Below are 22,958 nucleotides of genomic sequence, written 5' to 3' on the forward strand. Positions count from 1 at the left end.
GATTACGTAAAATATATGAATGCTGCTTGAAAAAAGTAACTCAAGTGGTTTTTCTAGAGACGATAATATTATCAATATTTAGACAAAATGTGAACAAGGTCACACAGCTCGATGGCGGGTTGAAGAAAACAGTGTGCAAATAATGCCTACAAGGTCAACGTATACACTACTACAGCGGTGGATACGGATTACGTAAAATATATGAATGCTGCTTGAAAAAAAGTAACTCAAGTGGTTTTTCTAGAGACGATAATATTATCAATATTTAGACAAAATGTGAACAAGCTCACACAGCTCGATGGCGGGTTGAAGAAAACAGTGTGCAAATAATGCCTACAAGGTCAACGTATACACTACTACAGCGGTGGATACGGATTACGTAAAATATATGAATGCTGCTTGAAAAAAGTGACTCCGGTGTTTTTTCTGGAGACGGTAATATTATGGATATTTAGACAGAATGGGAACAAGGTCACACAGCTCGATGGCGGGTTGAAGAAAACAGTGTGCAAATAATGCCTACAAGGCCAACGTATACACTACTACAGCGGTGGATACGGATTACGTAAAATATATGAATGCTGCTTGAAAAAAGTGACTCCGGTGTTTTTTCTGGAGACGGTAATATTATGGATATTTAGACAGAATGTGAACAAGGTCACACAGCTAGGTGGCGGGTTGAAGAAAACACTGTGCAAATAATGCCTACAAGGTCAACGTATACACTACTACAGCGGTGGATACGGATTACGTAAAATATATTATGGCTGCTTGAAAAAAGTCACTCCGGTGTTTTTTCTGGAGACGGTAATATTATGGATATTTAGACAGAATGTGAACAAGGTCACACAGCTAGATGGCGGGTTGAAGAAAACACTGTGCAAATAATGCCTACAGGGCAAATAATGCCTAAAAGGTCAACTTATACACTACTACAGCGGTAGTAAAATAAAAAAAAGTAAAATAAAAAAAAATGAATATTAAAAAAAAAAATTAAAGTTGGTGCTGCTGAACTACTAGGAGCAGCAGATTAGCACACCAGTCCCACTCCCCAACACTGCTAGACTAATAGCACTGGGCTCTTATAGTAGTAGTAGTAGTAGTAAAACAACAAAAAAATAAATAAAAGCAGTCCTTACAAGGACTACTGTTATTGCAGCAGTCAGCAGATGAGATCAGAAGCAGGACAGCTGCCCACTGCAGCTACATACAGAGCACTGCAGTAGAAGGTAGATTACTAGCCAGCAAAGCTACCTAAGCTTAAATGTCCCTCAAACCCCTGCAGACTTCTGTCCCTCCAATAACAGAGCAGTATCAAAACGATTACTAGCCAGCAAACTTTCAACTGTCCCTGAAATCACTAACAGCAGCAGCTCTCTCCCTACACTATCTCTTCAGCACACACAGGCAGAGTGAAAAAACGCTGCAGGGCTTCGGTTTTTATAGGGAAGGGGAGTGGTCCAGGGGAGAGCTTCCTGATTGGCTGCCATGTACCTGCTGGTCTGGGGTGAGAGGGCAAAAAAAAGCGCCAACAATGGCGAACCCAAAATGGCGAACGTCGCGCGACGTTCGCGAACTTCCGGCGAGCGCGAACACCCGATGTTCGCGCGAACAAGTTCGCCGGCGAACAGTTCGCGACATCTCTAATGAGCAAAAATATTCAGCAGGTATGGATTTGCTGTGAATTTCCATATTTTGGTATCAACAAATTCATCCATAGAGCCCAATGGATTTTGCACCAAAAAAATAGATGTAGCAAAAAACCACCCATAGACTCCAATGTATTCTGCACAGAAAAAATTGCCACGAAAAACGCTCATAGACTCCAGTCTATTCTGCACAGAAAAAGCTGCCATGAAAATATTGCCTATGGGCTCCATAGGCTCCGAATTACGAAAAGACTGTCTCACGTATACTCCATTTTATTCAAATAATCCAAACTTTTATGTAGTAATAATGTAATAATAAAACAGTAGCCTGATCCCAGTAGCTTGATTCTCTAGTAGACTTAAGTTATGATCCAAATTATGGAAAGACCAATTATCGCCCATTATCTCCTCATACAATAATACTTTTGGAGCCCTTGCACAATAGGAAACAAGGACATGCCACATACTATGGCTAGTTACCGTATATACTCGCGTATAAGCCGAGTTTTTCAGCACCCAAAATGTGCTGAAAAAATTGACCTCGGCTTATACGCGGGTAAGAACCTCTTGTAGATGAAATACGGTTGGAAGGCTGCCTCACCGGTAAATTTCAGGAGGCGCCACCCCCCGAGTCCTCAGCCCGAGTCCCTGGAAGTCCACGTGTCGCGCCCGGAAGCCCCACAGCTCGAGCAGCAGCCGGACGCCCCCTCGCGTTTCCCCGCAATTTACACCCGATCCCCGGCCGCCTCTGCCTTGTGCTCCCGGCCGCCTCCCCTCTCTCTGCTCCGAGCCGTATCTGCGCAGCTCTCTCCGCTTCCCCCGGGAGCGTCTGTGTCTCTCCGCGGCTCTTCCCTCGTCTCCAGCTGCTGCTGCCGGGTCTCACCTTCCGGCCAATGGGGGAGGAAGAGCCGGAGAGTCGGGGAGAGCGACCTCAGCAGCCCCAGCGCGGAACTGGCAGTCTGTGTCCGACACAAACAACTACCGGTATTAGAAACTTTCTCAGCTCTGCATTAACATACCGGTATGTTATCAGCCTTGTCATTATTGTGTGGGGAGTGTGTGTACGGTATATAGTGTATGATGGTGTGGGTAGAGAGTTTGTGTGTGTATATAGTATATGTGTGGGGAGTTTGTGTGTATAGTATGTGTGTGTGATTATTTTGTGGGAAGAGTGTGTGTGTAAAGTATATGTGTGTCTATGTGTGTATAATTGCTAGTGGAAAGTATATTTTGTCTCAGCTGAAAAATATCTGTAATATAAATCCACTGAGGGGGGGAAAATTTTCAGTGATTTCGTTTGCGCTGTAGTGATTGTAGCATGAAGGGTCTTAGTTGTGTCTAGGCTTATACGCGAGTCAATACGTTTTCCCAGTTTTTGTAGATAAAATGAGGTACCTCGGCTTATACACGGGTCGGCTTATACACGAGTATATACGGTATACTAGGGAGAGATGGTGCCTATAGTAACAGTGGATAATAGTCTCTGGGAAGGGAGTGTGACTGTGGGATAGCAGGTATAGTAGGGAGAGATGGTGCCTATAGTAACAGTGGATAATAGTCTCTGGGAAGGGTGTGTGACTGTGGGATAGCAGGTATAGTAGGGAGAGATGGTGTCTATAGTCACAGTGGGATAATAGTCTCTGGGAAGGGAGTGTGACTGTGGGATAGCAAGTATAGTAGGGAGAGATGGTGTCTATAGTAACAGTGGATAATAGTCTCTGGGAAGGGAGTGTGACTGTGGGATAGCAGGTATAGTAGGGAGAGATGGTGCCTATAGTAACAGTGGATAATAGTCTCTGGGAAGGGAGTGTGACTGTGGGATAGCAGGTATAGTAGGGAGAGATGGTGCCTATAGTAACAGTGGATAATAGTCTCTGGGAAGGGAGTGTGACTGTGGGATAGCAGGTATAGTAGTGAGAGATGGTGTCTATAGTAACAGTGGGATAATAGTCTCTGGGAAGGGAGTGTGACTGTGGGATAGCAGGTATAGTAGGTAGAGATGGTTCCTATAGTAACAGTGGATAATAGTCTCTGGGAAGGGAGTGTGACTGTGGTATAGCAGGTATAGTAGGGAGAGATGGTGCCTATAGTAGCAGTGGGATAATAGTCTCTGGGAAGGGAGTGTGACTGTGGGATAGCAGGTATAGTAGGGAGAGATGGTGCCTATAGTAACAGTGGGGCTGATTTATCAACACAGGGCAAATTTGCCCATGGGCAGTTACCTATAGCAACCAATCAGTGATTAGCTTTTTAAAGCCAGCTGCAAGTAGAACAATGACAATTTGATTGGTTGCCATGGTTTACTGACCATGGGCAAATTTGCCCAGTGTTGATAAATGACCCCCAGTGGGGTATAATAGCCTTCATTCTGCTGAGAGCCCTGTGTCTGGGTTAGCTTTGGCTAAACTGAGCCAGTGCCTTTATTGCAAGGCTGGGATTCTTCGATTTAATGGGAGCGTTTGTTTCCCTGCGATGGAGACTTATTATCCAGTTCATGATTTCCCCATCTGCAATGAATTTTTGTGGGTTAATGTACAGTACCAACATGTTATTCCTTTTGCTCATTACCCAGGTTCACCGTGGGGTAAAGGGAGTTGTGAGAGATGTCTATGGACGAGGGATTGCCAGTGCCATTATATCAGTGGAGGGGATTAACCATGACATTCGCACAGGTAATATATTCCCTTTTATTTGTTCTTCAGATAAAAGAATGCTGGAATCCTTAGGGAGTGTAATCTTCCTGAGCCGCAATTAAGTCTATCAGCACTGTATTATATTGATAACCTTGATATGTCCCAATGTTATATTTTATTTAAACCTCTCAGCTTTTTCAATGTTGGATTAATATCTTAACTGGATTAAGTGACCAGAAAACCATAACGCAGCTGAGTACTGTAAGAAAAGTCACAAAGTTGGCACTTGGGCTTGTAACCCATAGCAACCAGTGAGATATTTGAGTTAGACATTATTATTATTAACATTTATTTATCTAGCGCCAGGATATTTCACATCGCTGTAAAGTAAATGTGTTTATGCAACTAAATCCCATTAATTACATACATAGAACATATGGAGTTACATACATCACAACCAATTCCAGTACAAAAGGTGAGGAAGGCCCTGTGCAAAAGAGCTTACAATCTAAAGGGAAAGGGAATAAGACACAAGATGTGGGAGTGGACAAGATCAGAATTAAGTGAGTGAGAGATGTAGACATGATGGGCAGTAGATGCTGTTTTTGATTGGTAGCTATGGGTTAAAAACTAAGTAGATTTAAAGAGTTTAAGGTTAGAAAAACAAGTAATAAAAAGTAGCAATAACAATAAATTGGTATCCTTACAAAGCATTTGATTTTTATGGGGTCAGTGACCCCCTTTGGAAAGATGGAAATAGTAAGTAGAAGAAGGCAAATAGTTCAGACACAATAAAAAATAAATAATGAAGACAAATGGAAAAGTTGCTTAGAACTGGCCTTTTTGCAACATACTAAAAGTTAAATTAAATGTAAGGAGTCATTGACCAAGTTTAGGGCAGGGTTCAAAGTGTGGTAAATGCTCATAAACTTTATTTGCACATGTACCTGCCATGCACTTTTTTGAATTGCCGCAGGTCTATGGGCAGAGATTTATATGTGCCCCATGGATTCAGCACTGTCGGTGTTTGGCGGGTCTCCCTGATTTCAGGTCACTGGGCCCCCTGTAACCCCAGCTTCACTGCTTACTTGGTAGTTTCCACTGGTTACTGGGCTGAAGGCCCGGGTGATCTCAGGTCTCTAGGAGAGTCTCCCTGATCTGATTCCTTCTTTTTCTAAGGGCAAAATGCCATATGCAAAAAAGGTCATCTTGAACTCCAGACTTCAGTGTTTTGTAGTATGGCTGCCAGGCACTGGCTCCCTGAGGCTCTTGGGAATTGTAGTTCAATAGCAATTATATAGCTTCATTATACCTGGTTTGTAACAATTGTTTTTGCTGGACCTTGTGCCTGTAGAGCTATTACGGTGCCTGTCTGTAGTGTCCTGTGCACTGTTACATTTTTGGATTTAGTAAAGGAATAAATGGCCTCTTGCCACTGGCAGTGTCTGTACAGCAGATCAGTCAGAAGCCATTTGTTCGCAGTTCTTCTGAGAAATACAAATTATTGTTGGCCCAGGGACCAGATCTCTCCTGGAGATTCTCCTAGGCGAGACTGAGCATTAGCTACATGAGTAATGTTCCTCATAGACTTCAGCTTCAACTATCACCTTTCTCCAGAAATTCCTTCCAGTTTCTTAGCATAAATTGTCTTTCCCTCAATCTACTAAACTTCTGCACTGCATGATCACCTGCATGCTCATTGTAGCTCATGCTTGTACTTTGCAAGCCTCTAAATGTCCATTGTGCCTTAACCTTGTACTGGACAAGCTTCTGTGTGCTCCTTGTGCCTCACCAACGCTACAGTACAACATCTTATATTTGCTCACTGTTCCTCACTCTTGCACTGCCCTCTATTCTTTACATCTGCAGCTTCTATATTCTCCTGGTGCCTTGTTCCTTCAGTGCATGGTCTCCTGTGTGGTTGTAGTGTAGTTTTCCTGCCAGTGGCGTAACTAGATGTTACTGGGCCCCACAGCAAATTAATTTTAGGGCCCCGAACATATCTAGAGGTTGTCCTGTTTTACCAAAATGTATTGAAATTGTAGGAATTTGAGCCTCATGGGGCCCCCTATACCTCCTGGGCCCCCTCCAGCCGCAGGGTCTGCTTCCTCTGTAGTTATGCCCGTTTCCTGCATTGCTTGCTCTCCTACATACCTATTGTACATCAATCCTTTAGTGACCATTCACCTTTCTCCTACAATCCAACGGTCTCTTCCATTCTTTGCTGTAACTCAGCCTTGATGCTCCATAGTCTTCTCCATCACCTTTGATTGCACTGGTTCCAGGATTTGGTTTGGGATTCAGGCTGTACCATCCTCCTGAATTATAAGATCTAAACCAACTAATGCATAGAAGCTTTGGAGAACATTACATACTTAATTTGTAACCCTGTCTCCTTCCTTTTTATCACAAAATAGGACATTCTGGCATGCTTTATGGCTGAATCTTTACTTGTATTTCTCATTTACTGTCACAAGTGCAAAGTGCTATTGAGCATGCATTAATACAGATACTGTAGGTACTTTTGCACCTCTTTAGCCGGCTCTGATGAATTATGTACAAGGGTGCACGTTGATGCATGGGAGTCTTGGTATTACTGTTACTTTGGGTCTGTGGATAACTCCAGGGTCCCTTAGCGAGTTCAGCCAATACTTTCATGGGCAAAGCGATTCAGAGAGTAATAGCAATATTAACACCAACTGCTGGAAATGACTTCATTTAACACAAATCCTGTTCAAATTATGTCCATTGCAAATAGAAAATATTTTGCCAAAACATACCCTAATCTGCATCCCTTGTATGCAAATTTAAATGGGTGCAACTTCATGTGCTCCTGCAATTACACTGGAATTCTGGAGGACAAGCATTTTTGATTAAGAATCATGATAAATTCTACTGCTTATATCAATACACACTTTCTTCGGCACACCACTTACTTTTTCTTTGGGTGCATTCAACTCTTCAGGCTACTTCCAGGCCAATCTTCATACTCAATTTCCCGTAGGGAGGCAGCTCACCAAAAACTTCAGCATTGCCTTCATATAATTTATTTCAGCAGAAAATATCACAAGCTTTCGGGGTCAACCCCTTCCTCAGGTGCAATCCTTTGCACCCGAGGAAGGGGTTGACTCCGAAAGAAAACTTGTGCTTTTTCTTCTGAAATAAATGATTTAAAGGAAATGCCGAAAGTTTTGGTGAGCTGCCTCTTTATGGAAAAATTGAGTATAAATTCTACTGCTTGTCATCTTCTAAAGAAGGTTGCCCCCCTGGGTGACTATAATGAAACATAAACTAAAGGATTTAAAATGTGATTTCTGTCTTCTAAATCAGTTGACCCCCTCTCACTAACATGTGAATAGTTGGCAATCTCCTGCACTCTTATTAATGCGAGCGAATGCACAAAGTGTCCCTGCAGTGCCTGAGCTGCCCACGCAATGGATTTTTCTGAGGCCTCTGAGCTGCTTTTCCCACTGGGGACCTAAGGTAACAGGTTATGTGGAAAGATCCACTAATGACTTCTCCTGATGGAAAGCTGAATTGTCTCCTTCTAACCCACACCCCTCTTCTGGCACATCCAGTTTCCTCTACCCCTCCCCAAAGCCCCTTGCTGTAACCCCTTTATTGCCAGTTGGGCAGAGCCTCTGCCAGTCATGGAGTGAAGCAAACTCTATAATTGTGAGAGTCGGTCATTAGGCTGGAACAGTTGTGATTACAAGGCTTGAAAGCAGTGGAGGGAAAGGAGATTTACAGAAGTCGTGTGCAGTTCCAGCTGAAAGTTCTATGTAGGGCAGTCCAGATATGAACGTTGCTGATGCCTCTCTTAACTATACACTATGGCACATTTTTAGCCATTTCTCCATACCAAATTTGCCTTACTATACACACTATAACACAGTTACAGCTTTCCTCCTAACCTTCCTACTAACCACATTTTACCTTAGTAAAAACACTTTCTCACCACTGCATCCCCCTGCCTTGATACCATCTTACCCCATTATATATATATATATATGTGTGTGTGTATATATATATATATATATATATATATATATATATATATATATATATATATATATATATATATATATATATATATATATATATATGTATGTGTATATATATATATATATATATATAAAAAATTGGGCGTTTGTTTTGGGAATATCTCTCCTTTAAAAGCCTGATTGCTGGCTGGGGAGGATTTAGCCCTCAGTGAAAAAACAGCGTTCAACGGACATTGATTACAGGTAATGCTAAAATGCACATAAAATATAAAACAAGTTAGGGACCGCCATTCGGGGTTTACCTTGACGTGGTATGGTGGCTTATCAATTTTATGATCATAACTTTGTAACAAAATAACCCCTGTTTTGGGTACATATGCAATAGCATTTATTATACTTATATATACTTTAAAGCCTTTAGAGTGCTCCCACAACCCCCCTGTTTTGATATTATATATATATATATATATATATATATATATAATACACAAAAGCCATGAATATCCTGTGAATTATATGGTGAATAAAGTACCCCCTCTTGTAAAATATAAGGATATTATAAGCTACCGAGGAGTTTCATGACCATATAAAAGCATGAGCCTGAAGGCCGAGTGTTATTATACAGGTCATGGAACTCCAAGGTAACTTCTAATATCCTTATATTTTGCAACTGGGGGTACTTTATTATAATACACACATTTCAGTGAGTCATGTGACAGAAATGACATCAGAACTCACCGTTTATAAGGATATCATTTAAAAGATATTCATGGCTTTTGTGTATTATATCCTTATAAACGGTGAGGTGACTAGTGATGTCAACAGTTATAAACGATGAGTAGTGATGTCATTTTTGTCACATGACTCACTAAAGCTTGTGTATTATAATAAATAAAGTACCCCTTGTTGGAAAATATGAGGATATTAGAAGTAACCTCGGAGTTCCATACCTGTATAAAAACACTCGATGGTCATGGAACTTCTCGTGACTTATAATATCCTTATATTTTACAATAGGGGGTACTTTATTCACTATATATATATATATATATATATATATATATATATACATATATATATATATATATATATATATATATATATATATATATATATATATATATATATACTGTCCTGCAGGTACAGCCCTCCTTTCCTGATATAATCTTGCCTCACTGATACATATCATGCTGTAGTTACACATCACACAATGTAAACCAGAACTGGGTGTCACTATTTTCAGTATTATATGTAGTTTATACTATGCCACACTGGGGCTCATTTATCAACACTGGGCAAATTTGCCCCTGGGCTGTTACCTATAGCAACCAATCAGATTGCTGCATTCATTGTTCTTCTTGCAGCTGGCTTTATAAAGCTGATCACTGATTGGTTGCTATCGGCAACAGCCCATGGGCAAATTTGCCCAGTGTTGATAAATGAGCCCCAGTGACTGAGAGTAGGCACCGGCAACCGTTGATGCTCCTGCTGTTGTAAAGCTACAAATACTGGCACCAACCTACAATCAAAGCAAATAAAAATGCTGGGAATGGTAGTTCTGCATCAGGTAGAGCGGAACGTTTTTCATTTGCATTTAGTAATTTAACCTCCCTGCATTGTTTCAGCCTCATGGGTATTTCAGAGCCTTTTTTCAATCCTCATTTAGGTCATCCTCCCTTATACAAGCAGGTGCGGATCTGCTTCCCTGCAATTGTGCCTTGGAGCTATGTATCATCCATTCTAATTGACAGGTGGTTGGAGAAGCTCTTCAACCTGTGGGACCCACAGAACGGCTTAAATGTACCTGAAATATATTTGCATTTCATCTATATTTGTTGGGTTGGAAGGTTTTGAAATAATGTCAGGTTAAAAGTTAGGACAATGTCTATATATATATATATCTCTGCTGCCTTTTTATGAGTTTAGGTGAGGGGAGATGAGAAAATGTTGGACTGCTAATTGGGCTGGGAAGCCAAAATGTCTGAAACTGATGTAATGTGACATTTAGTTTTGGAGTTTAACAGCTTACATTTGCACTGATATAATTACATAGGGAGAGGTTTTCTATAGGACTCATTTACAATTACCACATGCAGAGTGCAAATAGCCACAGGCCTCTATGCTTTGTTTTGGAACTCAGAGACCTGTAGACTGTGCTTTCAATTGCTTGTTGCCTCCTTTCAAATGAAGCAGATGGGGGCACTTGTGATCCTCGTTCCCAGGCTGGGCTGGAACTAGGGGTAGGCAGAGTAGGCACGTGCCTAGGATGCAAAGCTGGGGGGCTCCAGGCACACACCTTCTCTGGCTCCTTCCCTAGTCCGGTCCCCTCTCATTGCTCTGCCATTTTTGACCTGCATGTGCGTGCATCTTTATCTCACGTCCTTTTTGCTGTGCGTGCCTGTTGGTCACTGTGATCGGGCCAGGTTGCCTAGGGCGCCTGGCCGGCAGGGGCGTAACTATAGAGGAAGCAGACCCTGCGGTTGCAGGGGGGCCCAGGAGTGTAGGGGGCCCAGTGAGACCCTAATTAATTAGCAATTTTAATATATCTTGGTAAAATAGGCCAACTTATAAATATTTTGGGGCCCTAAATTGAATTTGCTATGGGGCCCAGTAACAACTAGTTACGCCACTGCTGGCCGGCCTGGCCCAGCGCTACTCACAAGGTTGTTTTATATGATTAATGTTTAACTTTCACCAGCTCTTTCTTCAGCTTTTCCAAATCACCATCAGTTTGAATTTATATCACGAAATTCTACATTTCTTGCAAATAGATACTTGAAGCGACACCCTTCTTCCCTGTCTCCTTCAAGCATCAGTTTATTAAAAAAAATTGAATTGCAGCATCAAACGTTCCTTTTATCTTGCTGTCATAACAGACTACCCGCATTTCCCAGCTGTTGCTCCAGCATATAGATTTATGATTTCCATAGGCTTCATGCTGCTTGTCATATTCCAACTATTACTGGTTTTTCTCCAAAGTGTCCTTCAGTTGACTTTCAACATATGTAAATCACTTGTGGATTCTACCTTCTGTTCTGTATTACTTCTTCATTCAAGCGGGTGTTGCAAACTTATAGTGACGTCCTTCTTCTGTATCAGTCTCCCCCAGGCATCAATTTATGAGTAAATCTCTCACTCATTGTACTTCCCATCTGTTGCTCCAGCCCATCCATTGGTGACCACTTGTAATATTGGGCTAGTCATTTCATTCTGTTAGACAAATAACAACCACTGCTGGTTTTTCTCCAATGTGTTTTCACGTTTGTTTAAATATCTTGTGAATTCTCATTTATTTGTATCCTCAGATTTCTGCTGTAAATGATTATGGAGTTATAGAGAATACTGCTGGTTCTTGGGGCATTTTAGCAATTTGTTGCACCCAATGCTGACTTTCATTTCTGATGAATATACTTAGTTCTTCCTTTAGACTGCCAGTCAACCTTTTTCTTATCTGTAGCCTTGTCACCTTGTGACTTGTGTGATTTATATCATGTGTGGGGTGAAATCACTGTCTCATCTTGCAAGACTGGGACAAGCAGTGTTGGACCGGGACAGCAGGGGCCCAGCAATATAACCTTAGACAAGGGGCCCACCAAAAGTTTTTAGACCAGGGGCCAACCCTCAGTACTATTTTCTTCCTCTTCTCACTCAACTTTTATTCTCCTAGTCTCTTTTCTTTACATAATATAATCTATTATTACATATATTTAGCCTTTTTGTTCTCATAGAAATAGGGAATTGCCATGAAATAGACCAAATGTTTAGTAGCATGAGGGCCCACTCACACCAGGGCCCACCGGGAGTTTTCCTGGTATCCCTGTGGTCCAGTCCAACACTGGTGACAAGCACTCCAGAGGGAGACAGCTGGGGCTGGGTAGTATGCCACTGTGAGGGGCCCAAAGGGTTCAGTAGGTCTAAGGCTTAGTAGCCCAATTTGGTTAGAAAACTGCCAACCTTACCCAGCAACTCTGGTCCTGAGACCCGGAACTTTCTTATCTAATATCCTGGGCTGAACCATTCCTGCAATAAATACAGGGGGATCCACTCTAAGGGCTCTTACACACGGGCGTTTTTTGCTGCGCTCCCCTGAGTTTAGTTTTCTTCCGTTCTGCCGCAGGGGAGTGTAGGCGTAAACGCACTCAATTATTGTCAAGGGGGCTGTACTCACACAGACGCATGTAAGTGCTGAGTGCAGGTGAAATGCAACATGCTGCGTCCTACCTGTGTTTGGCGCTTACATGCGTCTGTGAGAGTGAAACAGCAGAGAAGTCTGTGAGCTGTGCGAGGGGACAAATCTATCAGGATTTTCCATTGCTGAAAACTGAATCTTGTTTGTTCATCTTATTGGCTGATTCCAGTGGGGGGGCTGCCAAAGGCCAGTCATAATAACACAGAAATATGAGGTGGGGGGTGCGGATCTCATAAGCGCCTTTTCTCTAAATAACAACGTGTAGAGCAGTGTTTTTATCTCGGGGAACAAGATGATCTGAGTACATTGCAAAATTAATGAAAGCAAGATCTTTCTCATGTTTAAATCATTACCCAACGAACTGTAAATTAAGGTGTGTGCGCACCAGTAATTCCATTAGAGCGAATGTAATTAAGTGCAGAACCGTTCTGAATTCTAAATGGCCTTCAGTGAAGAGGAGGAGGAAAAGCTTAGGAAAGATTGGTAATAGCTGATGGCAAAACTTGTCTTGAGCAACCATGCTTAACCTGTTAAAGGATAAGTAAACCTTTAAAATAAGTGAATGTAAAATTGATGAGGGGGCTATTCTAAGAAATTTTGTAATGTACATTCATTATTTATTTTGTTTTTATTCCAAGATATTAAGGGATACATTTACTGTTAATATTAATTAATTCTGTTACAACAGTGCCACCTGCTGGTCAGTTACTTTTTCAAGTAGTCAAGGAATTTGTCAGGAGAATGAAAAAGGCTACTCGGATGTTCTTCCGCTTAGGAAAGATTTGAGAAAGGTTTTTATTTTTTTTCCTAAGCAGAAGAACATCAGAGCAGCCTCTTTCTTTCTCCTGACAAATTCCTTGACTACTTAGTGGTCAGATTGGTTGGAAACAAAATTTATTCATATTAACAGTACAAGTATCCCTAAAAGGGATCCTGTCATCGCAAAACATGTTTTTTTCAAAACACATCAGTTAATAGTGCTACTCCAGCAGAATTCTGCACTGAAATCCATTTCTCAAAAGAGCAAACAGATTTTTTTATATTCAAATTTGAAATCTGACATGGGGCTAGACATTTTGTCAATTTCCCAGCTGCCCCCAATCATGTGACTTATGCCTGCACTTTAGGAGAGAAATGCTTTCTGGCAGGCTGCTGTTTTTCCTTCTCAATGTAACTGAATGTGTCTCAGTGGGACATGGATTTTTACTATTGAGTGCTGTTCTTAGATCTACCAGGCAGCTGTTATCTTGTGTTAGGGAGCTGCTATCTGGTTACTTTCCCATTGTTCTTTTGTTTGGCTGCTTGGGGGAAAAAGGGAGGGGGTGATATCACTCTAACTTGCAGTACAGCAGTAAAGAGTGATTGAAGTTTATCAGAGCACAAGTCACATGACTTGGGGCAGCTGGGAAATTGACAATATGTCTAGCCCCATGTCAGATTTCAAAATTGAATATAAAAAAATCTGTTTGCTCTTTTGAGAAATGGATTTCAGTTCAGAATTCTGCTGGATCAGCACTATTAACTGATTCATTTTGGGGAAAAATTTTTTTTCCCATGATAGTATCCCTTTAATATCTTTGAATTAAAACTACATAAATAACGAATGTACATTGCAAAATTTCTTAGTATAGCACCCTCATCAATTTTACATTCATTTATTTTAAAGGTTTACTTTTGCAGTTTCAACAATCCAGGAAAATGAAGGGAGGGTTTTGCCTCCGAAACTTTGACTTTTTGGTGGCATAATAAAAAGGGGTCACTCCCCGACTGCATAATTTTGTGTGTGTGTGGATCTGTTTCCAAACGATTGTTGTTGCTAGGGGACCCGGCCGGGCCAGTGGAGGACCACCACCACCATTGCAGTATATGTGAATTACAGGTGTGCACGGAATAATTACATTGCATTGCAGCTTAAAGGGCAACTCACCTTCATTAGCAAAACTGTAATAACCCATAAAACCTGATCCTAAAACCCTCAGAAATGTGTTCAAAGTGTCCATAATCTGCAAAATTTTGTAAAATGGGCATGGTAATTAGCGGTAATTAATTATGGATGTGGCCATAAATGGGAGTGGTCAAACATTTTGGGGCAAAACTTTTTTTTCTTCTGTTTTTAAAATGTTGGCAGGTATGTGAATACTCCATCTTGTACTTTTATAAGTTTATTAGACCATGTTTGGAAATGACTGACCCAACAGCCTAAGGCAATCTCCTACCAGGGTGGCTCATGTTCTAATTGGCGCGTAGAGGGGCAGTTGCCTAGGGAGCACTGCTTGGAGGCAGGTGTTAATTCCAGAGCTCCCTTGGCTCCATCCATACTCCTGTATTGTGCACTTCATGCAAATGCTGCTGTTGTTTTAATGCAAAGCACAAGTATAAAGGAGCAAGCAGCGTTGTGAAAAGCATTTGGATGGACAGAATTTTGGTTTATTTCTCCCCGTAACAACGCACCTTGTTGCAATAAATGTATGATCCACAACATCTGTTTCTTTTTTACTTGCTCTAGGTCATTATTAACAGCACCATGAAAATACTGCCTATTTTATCATTCCAGACATACCAGCACTCCTTATTTCCAAACTCATGTGCCCCTATTCTTAAATTAGCTGCGTGCTTAAAAAACATAACATTTCCGTCCCCATCCCACAATTATGGGAAGTCCATCTCCCATAGAGCCAATATTTGAATTTTTTTTTAAAAAATCTCCTTTTTCTCTGTAAAGACAAAACAGTACATTGTCCAAATGACCCTAGCAACCATGTATTGATTTGAATAAGAAACTGGAAAATATACAGGAGAGGCCTGAATAGAAAGATGAGTAATAAAAAGTAGCAATAACAATACATTTGTAGCCTTACAGAGTGTTAGCTGGGGCCAGTGACCCCTATTTGAAAGCTGGAAAGAGTCAGAGGAAGGGAAATTATTCAAAAATAAAAAAAAATAAAAGAAATTGCTTCGAATTGGCCGTTCTATAATATACTAAGGGGCCCATTTACTTTGGATCGAGTGAAGGAATAGCCCTATTCGAATGGTCGAATATGGCTACTTCGACCATCGAATGGGCTACTTCGACCTTCGACTACGACCTTCAACTTCGAATCGAATGATTCGAACTAAAAATCGTTCGACTATCCGACCATTCGATAGTCGAAGTACTGTCTCTTTAAAAAATTCTTCGACCCCCTAGTTCGCCACCTAAAACCTACCAAGGCCAATGTTAGCTTATGGGGAAGGTCCCCATAGGCTTCCTAACAATTTCCTGAACAAAGGAATATCCTTCGATAGATGGATTAAAATTCTTCGAATCGTTCGATTCAAAGGATTTAATCGTTCGATCGTAGGAATAGCGGTAAATCCTTATTTTACTTCGATGGTCGTATATCGATGGTTAATTAACCCTCGATATTCGACCCTAGGTAAATGTGCCCCTAAATGTTAACTTAAAGGTGAACCGCTCTTTTAAAAATGACTGGCTGCATAGCTGGCAGGTTAACTCTTGCCTTAAAATAACTGTCGAGATCAGCTGTCAGATTCATAGAGATAGGCAGGGAGTAAAGGGATGATGTTTATGAAGTATCTGACTTTCTATTGATTTTGTAAAATAAAACCTGCATTTATGTTTTTCTCTTTGTTTTGAGCAGAATCTTTGTGATAGTTTCCCTTTAATTACAATTATTACCTAATCAATATTTGCATTCCTTCTTTTTTAACTCCTTCTCTTCTGCAGGCGCCATAAAATAATGAAGGTGCTTCCCATACACGGGTATTTATTTCAGTGCTGTCCTATTAAGCACACACTCCCCTCTTTCACAAACCCCAAATAATCTTGTGTTCTGCCTAAGGATTAAGTGTATATTTCCCAAGTAATTAACAGTTGGTAATTAGAAGCTAGAAGCAATACTGGGAGCCGTTCCAATGAGCACATGCTGAGTGTAGATGCTGCCAAGATTAGTTCAGCCTCCCACGCGCTGCCTTGTTGTAACATTTAATCAGTATGATATCTCGCTTGCATTTCTGAACTCGGTGTGCATCATCTACTACAGGTGTGATATCCGTTATCCGGTAACCCATTATCCAGAAAGCTCTGAATTATGGAAAGGCCGCCTCTCCCATAGACTCCATTATAATTAAATAATCCAAATTTTTAAAAATGATGTCCTTTTTCTCTGTAATAATAAAACAGTAGCTTGTACTTGATCCCAACTAAGATATAATAAATCCTTATTGGAGGCAAAACCAGCCTATTGGGTTTATTTAATGTTTCCGTGATTTTGTAGGTATGAAGATCCAAATTACAGAAAGATCCGTTATCTGGAAAACCCCAGGTCCCATTCTGGATAACAGGTCCCATATCTATACTTAGTTAAAGGGTTACTACACACAGGGTTTTTTTTTTTGTGTGTGTGTGTGTGTGCGTTTGACATGGATTTGAGATGTGTGTTTGACACATGAACATAATTATTAACTAGTACGTTATTCTCAGATACAATAAATAAATTATCATGATGATATGCAATGCTTCATTTATTTAATTAATGTAGCTGATTATTCACTGGTAGAGCTCTGTTTGGACAGAGGCTTGGGGGGCTTTCTTGACACCCTTATAGGATGTTGGACTACAAATTAGCATGTAAAGAAATATAATAGCCTATAGCCGCCTCATCTAACCCTAAACACACTTTAACATTAAGAACAGAGAATGTGTGCAAAATGATTATTTTCAGCATACAGTAAGCTCTGAGTTCAGTGTGGATGCTACTAATGCACATGAAGATGTTGGACATATACTAAATAAACTGTAATTACCACAAGGTATAGTAATATAAACCATCTTCACCTGCCCTGTGCCTTCAATCCTTTCTGGTTCTACTTAGATCGGAACTGTTTAGTGGAGTAATACGGAAAGCAATTTGGCAGCCGCACCATCAGGGGTGATTCTGGCCATTCTGCCGCCCTGAGGTAGCTTGCTGTTGCCTCCTCTGTGCACTCAACTTTTTGGTACCAGAGTGGGTCCATGATATTAGCATAGAGATGCTCAATTGCACAGTGTGCACTAGAAGAGCAGAGTTTCAGGTTTTCAAACTGGAAATTTGGCTGTTGAAGTAGAACCAAACCCTTGCAAATAAAAACCCCTACCCCAATACCCTACATAGACTCCCCTCCCTTCTCTCCCCCAGCCTAGGAGGTACCTTTGGTAAATGCCCCTAACTCTTTACTTACCCCTCAGTTCAGATTCAGGGCATCAGAGTTCCCGGGCGCCATCTTCTTCTCTTCGGTAATCTTTGGGTCTTCTTCCGGCACTTCAGCAATGTCCATGACTTTCAGCACATGCGCAATTGTCGCAGAACAGAAGATTGCTCCAACTGCGCATTCGCCATTACGCTGATCTATTCCTGAAGAATACCAAAGAGAAGAAGATGGCGCCCGTGAACTCCGATGCCCTGAATCTGCACAGAGAGGTAAGTAAAGAGTTAGGGGCATTTACCAAAGGTACCACCTAGGCTGGGGGAAAGCGGGGAGGGGGGTCTATATAGAGTAGTGGGTAATAATGGGGGTTTAATTCTTCTTTAAAGTTGGCAGGAGCAGCATTTTTGCCACCGTTGGGGTGCTGCTGCCTGAGGCCAGTTTCTCAACTCGTTTAATTAGAGCAGCGCCCCTGAGCGCCATCACTTATTAGAAGAGTAACTGTAAGCAGGGCCGCCATCAGGGGGGACAGGGGGGAGAGTTGTAGGGGGCCCGAGGGTAAGGGGGGCCCGGCCACACCACATTTACTTGATTAGCCGGGCCCCCGTCTTTCTGAGAGCTGCTGACTTCGGGAAGGCATGGACGTTTAAGGGGCCCTGGCCTCCAATTTTCTTATAATGTGGGGGGGGCCCTGGCCACCAATTTTGGCCACCAATTTTTTTTCTCATGTGGGGTCCTAGCCACCAGTATTTTTTAATGACGGGGCCCTGGCCACAAATGTTTTTTTATGGGGCGCCCTGACCACCAATATCTATTTATTTTTTATTAACATGTGGGAACCCTAACCACCAATATTTTTTTTGTTTTTTTACTGTGTGGTGGGGGCGGACCTGTGGGGTTGGGTGGGCGGACCTGTAGGTGGGGTTTGCGTGGGCGCAGCCCAGGGGGCTCAGGAAATTTTGTCGTATGGGGCCCTGTGATTTCTGATGGCGGTCCGGACTGTAAGTGCCCATCATATTAAATACTTTAATCTCTTGTGGGGTGTTTAGGAAAATATTGGTCTTTATACACTGTGGTGTATTTATGGCAGATTTACTTTACAAATTGTATATACTTTTCCTTTCCTCTGCTGTTTTTAACTGTAAGTCTAAATAGACGACAAAGAGCGCAATGTAGTATTTGTAAGTGAGCAATACTACTTGGCTTGGTAACCCCCATCTTCCCCACTGGGTGCTCCTCTCTTCCACTCTCTACTCTCCATTTCCCAATGGAAATCGCTCCCCCTACCATGGAACTCCCCAATTGCTCCAAAAGAACATGCCTCTTCTGCCTCCCCTTAGATCCTGCACTGACAAGAGCAATGACAATTTGTCAGGTGTTACACCATATTGTAGCTTTTTTTTTCTTTAGTCACTATGTGTAACCAACCAGTGTAGATGGGATTTGAAGCACCTACGGGTAAATGTAGCACTAGAGCTTTGATGCAGAAGTTAATAGATCCAACTGCTAATGCTGTAGGGAGGGACATCACCTACAACAAATGCGTGAATTGTGTTTCTTAGTTATGTTAATCATAATTTCCAAACATGAGTGCCTGGGTCGCTAAGTCTGACGGCCATTGCTGATTTGGGGAAAATTCTTATTTGCTCTTCTACGGACCCTTGGAAGCTTAGTTTAAGGGTAAAAAAAATGGATTGAGTGTATGCATTTTTTGGAGCTATTGCTGATACAGCAGTGTTTTATATATCTGTAAACTTTTCATGGGCTAATGGGGGCACTTACTGAAAGTTCAGTGCCAAAAAAGTCAGCCACTGCCCTAATTTAATTCAGTGTTATTAGTTGTCTCTTCATTTTGTGACCAGACCAGCCTAGTTTCTCAGCACCTTCTGGTGATATTAAGCCTCTTAGAGAATTGGTACATTTAGGGGACAAAGTGTTTGTTCATATTTAATGTTTGTCAATTTACTTATTGTCCCCAGCAAATGATGGAGATTACTGGAGACTGCTTAACCCAGGAGAGTATGCAGTGACGGCTCGAGCTGAAGGATTCACACCCTCTACCAAGAACTGTGCGGTGGGATATGAGATGGGAGCTACACGCTGTGACTTTATCCTTCCCAAATCAAACCTGGCACGCATCAAAGAGATCATGCAGAAGTTCGGAAAACAGCCGGTCAGCATGTCTCTTCGCCGGAGAAGAATTAGATTCAGAACGGGGCATCATGGCTAAAATACACCTTATACCTTCATGAACAGACTTTGATAGACCTAGAACATTCAATTCCTCTGGACACATTAGACTGAAGGAATAAAACGGCTAGCAACTTGCTTACTAAGTACAACCTATTGTTATGGCGTCAGTCTTTCCTTGGCTCCTTGGACATACATTTTATGAGAGCCTGATAAGGATATTTAGTGTACTCTATGCTTCGATCATCATTAAACGGACATTTTCCAAAGGAGTTGCTGAAAAACTTGAGCAATTTGAAACTAGTTATATAACCAACTCCTGGCTAAGTATCTGGTAAAAACAACATGTATATCATTATATAGTAACATGAAGCTCGTCTTCAGGCTTTGCCGTCTTTGGAACTACCTGTTATATATTTCACATTGTTTGTTCAAGGCACAAATGATGCAGCAGTGAGATGTCAGACTAACCTAATGACTACAGTCTACTCAACGGGTAAAATGGAAAATTCTCTTGCTTCTATGAAAGGAAATCTGCCTCTTCAATGGGAAATGACTGCACTCAATAGCCTTTAAAGAGAAGTGATTAAAGCACATTGTGCTTAAATTAGAGGCGGGGGTGATATTTTAGCTCCTATATTCAGACTCAAGTGCGGTTCTTCATTTTTAATATGGTTTCCTTTAATTGTCTTCTGCTCCTACTGAAAGTGTTCCTGCCGAGAGATTCTGTTTTTTAATTGACATGACGTTTAATCAGTTTTCTGTTAGTGAGACAAAATGATGCATTAGTCCTTGAAGCTGGATTGATCTCTTTAGTGTACTGCCTTGTTACCCTAGAATGATTAGATGCCTTGTATCAGGAATAGCCTAAAGGTGTTTTAGATCTTAGAAATAAATACGTTACAAAGAGCAAAATGGAGGTTTTTCAGCCAACAATGACAATAACAATGTGGTTTTGTAGTCTCCCACTCCCCAATCCCATGGGGTCTCAGATCAGTGTGTAGGAGCTGGGAAGCAACTTGAGGCCAATTAAGGAAAGATTCTTGGTGAATACTGACTTACTGTTCTAGATATTAATGTAAGCTCATCCTAAAGACCAGCCTGCAGGAGACCTATTGCAACAACAATTTCCTATGTATGTAACCTTGTTATTGTATTGGACTTCAAAGAGGTAACTGAACCCAGAAGGTGGCTCCTAACTTCATGAGATGTATTTGCTCCACTTCTACTTCAACTACACTGACCCATGACCATCCATATGACTTTAAGCCAAAGTTGGAATAATGTGCAACTGTTATTTTTTGGTCTACAGTCACAGTGTTTCCAAAAACTGTGGGACTGACCCCCCTGGGGGCTTGGAGTGTTGGCAGAGTAGCCTAGCCTGAAGTCCAGTTGGGGGTGAGAATTGGGGAGAAAGCCCGTTTTCTCTCCTAGATAGGAGAGAAGGTCAGTTAGAGTGAGATCTGGTATGGTATGTATTCTTGGAACTGTGGGGGCATATTTACTAAAGGGCGAAGTGTCGCTATCAAAAATTCAGCAGAAATCCCATTCGCAGGAACATCGCTAATTTACTAACAGGTGTAGAGGACAATTCGCTAACAAAAGGGACCATCACTAGCGTAGTTTTGCACCCTATCGCCAGGCGAATTTTCGCTCAGGGGAACAATCAATACTCCACAAATGCACTAAACTGCGAATTTTACAGAACGTTACCTCTTTCGCCAGCGTTTCCTTCGCCACCTTAGACCTGGCGAATTGATGAGATGAAGCTACATCCTCCTCAATCCTATGTCACTGACATCATATCCTGTTATGCTGAAAAATCATAAAAGTTTTTCATATTTTAAAGCAGGGGTCTGTACCTTGACTCTTAAGGGGGTTCTTGGCTAGAGGTCCAGCAAACACTGCTCTAGCAGTATGGCTCCAAACTGGCAAAATTAGCGCCTATATTGGACACCTTCAGCCAATTAATGGAAGCTGCTGAGAATCAAGGAATTCATAGTCCAACATGGGCCGCAATCCTTTATCACTACTACATCCATCATGATATATAAATTGTACTTGCTACAATCTTCACTATTAAACCCCAAGGACCCAACTTTAATGTGATTCACAGATACTTCTGACAGTTGGGGGCCGATTCACTAACTTCGAGTGAAGGATTCGAAGTAAAAAAACGTCGAATTTTGAAGTGTTTTTGGGCTACTTCGACCATCGAATGGGCTACTTCGACCTTCGACTATGACTTCAAATCGAAGGATTCGAAGTACAAATCGTTCGACTATTCGACAGTTGAAGTACTGTCTCTTTAAAAAATACTTTGACCCCCTAGTTCGCCATCTAAAAGCTACCGAAGTCATTGTTAGCCTTTGGGGACCTTGGCTAACTTTTTTTGATCGAAGGATATTCCTTCGATCGTTGGATTTAAATCCTTTAAATTTAAGGATTTAATCGTTCGATCGAAGGAATAATCCTTCGATCGTTCGATCGAACTATCTGCGCTAAATCCTAGTCGAATATCGAGGGTTAATTAACCCTCGATATTCGACCCTTAGTGAATCGGCCCCCAAGTCTTACTAGTTATAAGACAGCATCTGCTCAGATTTTAACCTGAATTCGCCCCCCCTACTGCAAAATAACTTACATCAGATGTGTTGGCTTAAACTTACTCTGAGTGTGGAGTGGATACATTAGAGAAAGGCGCATGTTAGTAAATTACATTAAACACTTTTGGGTTTAAAATATCTCTATAGCACTTTGCTATATATAGTACTTGTGCTTTGAACTGTGTGCTTTGAAATGCATATTTGCGATAGGAAACAGCTGTTACCTTTATAACTATTTTTGTATAAATTTATCTTGGATGACCAATATATGGTTGGGCAGTTCTTTTCTAAGCATTCATATCAGGGTTGTCCAACATGTGGCTCCCTGCTGATGTGTAGCTACAACTCCATACTACATGTAACTACAATTAAATAACTAATGTTATTTGGTAGAACCTGTCAGAAGGCCCTCAGTGCTGCACCATGAGGGGTAGTAGGGCCCTGTTCAAAGGTGGTGCAGATTTTACACCGAGCCCATAAACCTCTAATTAGCTACTGGCTGC

At 41.4% G+C, this 22,958-nt stretch overlaps 1 protein-coding gene across 1 annotated transcript in view; it reads left to right on the plus strand.

Moving 5' to 3' along the window:
* Window positions 1-21,078, plus strand: part of cpxm2.S (carboxypeptidase X (M14 family), member 2 S homeolog) — a 62,718-nt gene extending 41,640 nt beyond the window's left edge. Inside the window, exons 14-15 of the mRNA XM_018227347.2 lie at window positions 4,222-4,321; window positions 19,639-21,078. Of these exons, the coding sequence (XP_018082836.1) occupies window positions 4,222-4,321; window positions 19,639-19,889 (351 nt within the window). The 3' untranslated portion in view covers window positions 19,890-21,078. The remainder of the gene's footprint in view (window positions 1-4,221; window positions 4,322-19,638) is intronic.
* The last annotated feature ends 1,880 nt before the right edge of the window (window positions 21,079-22,958 follow it).

This window comes from Xenopus laevis, chromosome 7S, assembly GCF_017654675.1.
Source record: "Xenopus laevis strain J_2021 chromosome 7S, Xenopus_laevis_v10.1, whole genome shotgun sequence".
Taxonomy (NCBI): domain Eukaryota; kingdom Metazoa; phylum Chordata; class Amphibia; order Anura; family Pipidae; genus Xenopus; species Xenopus laevis.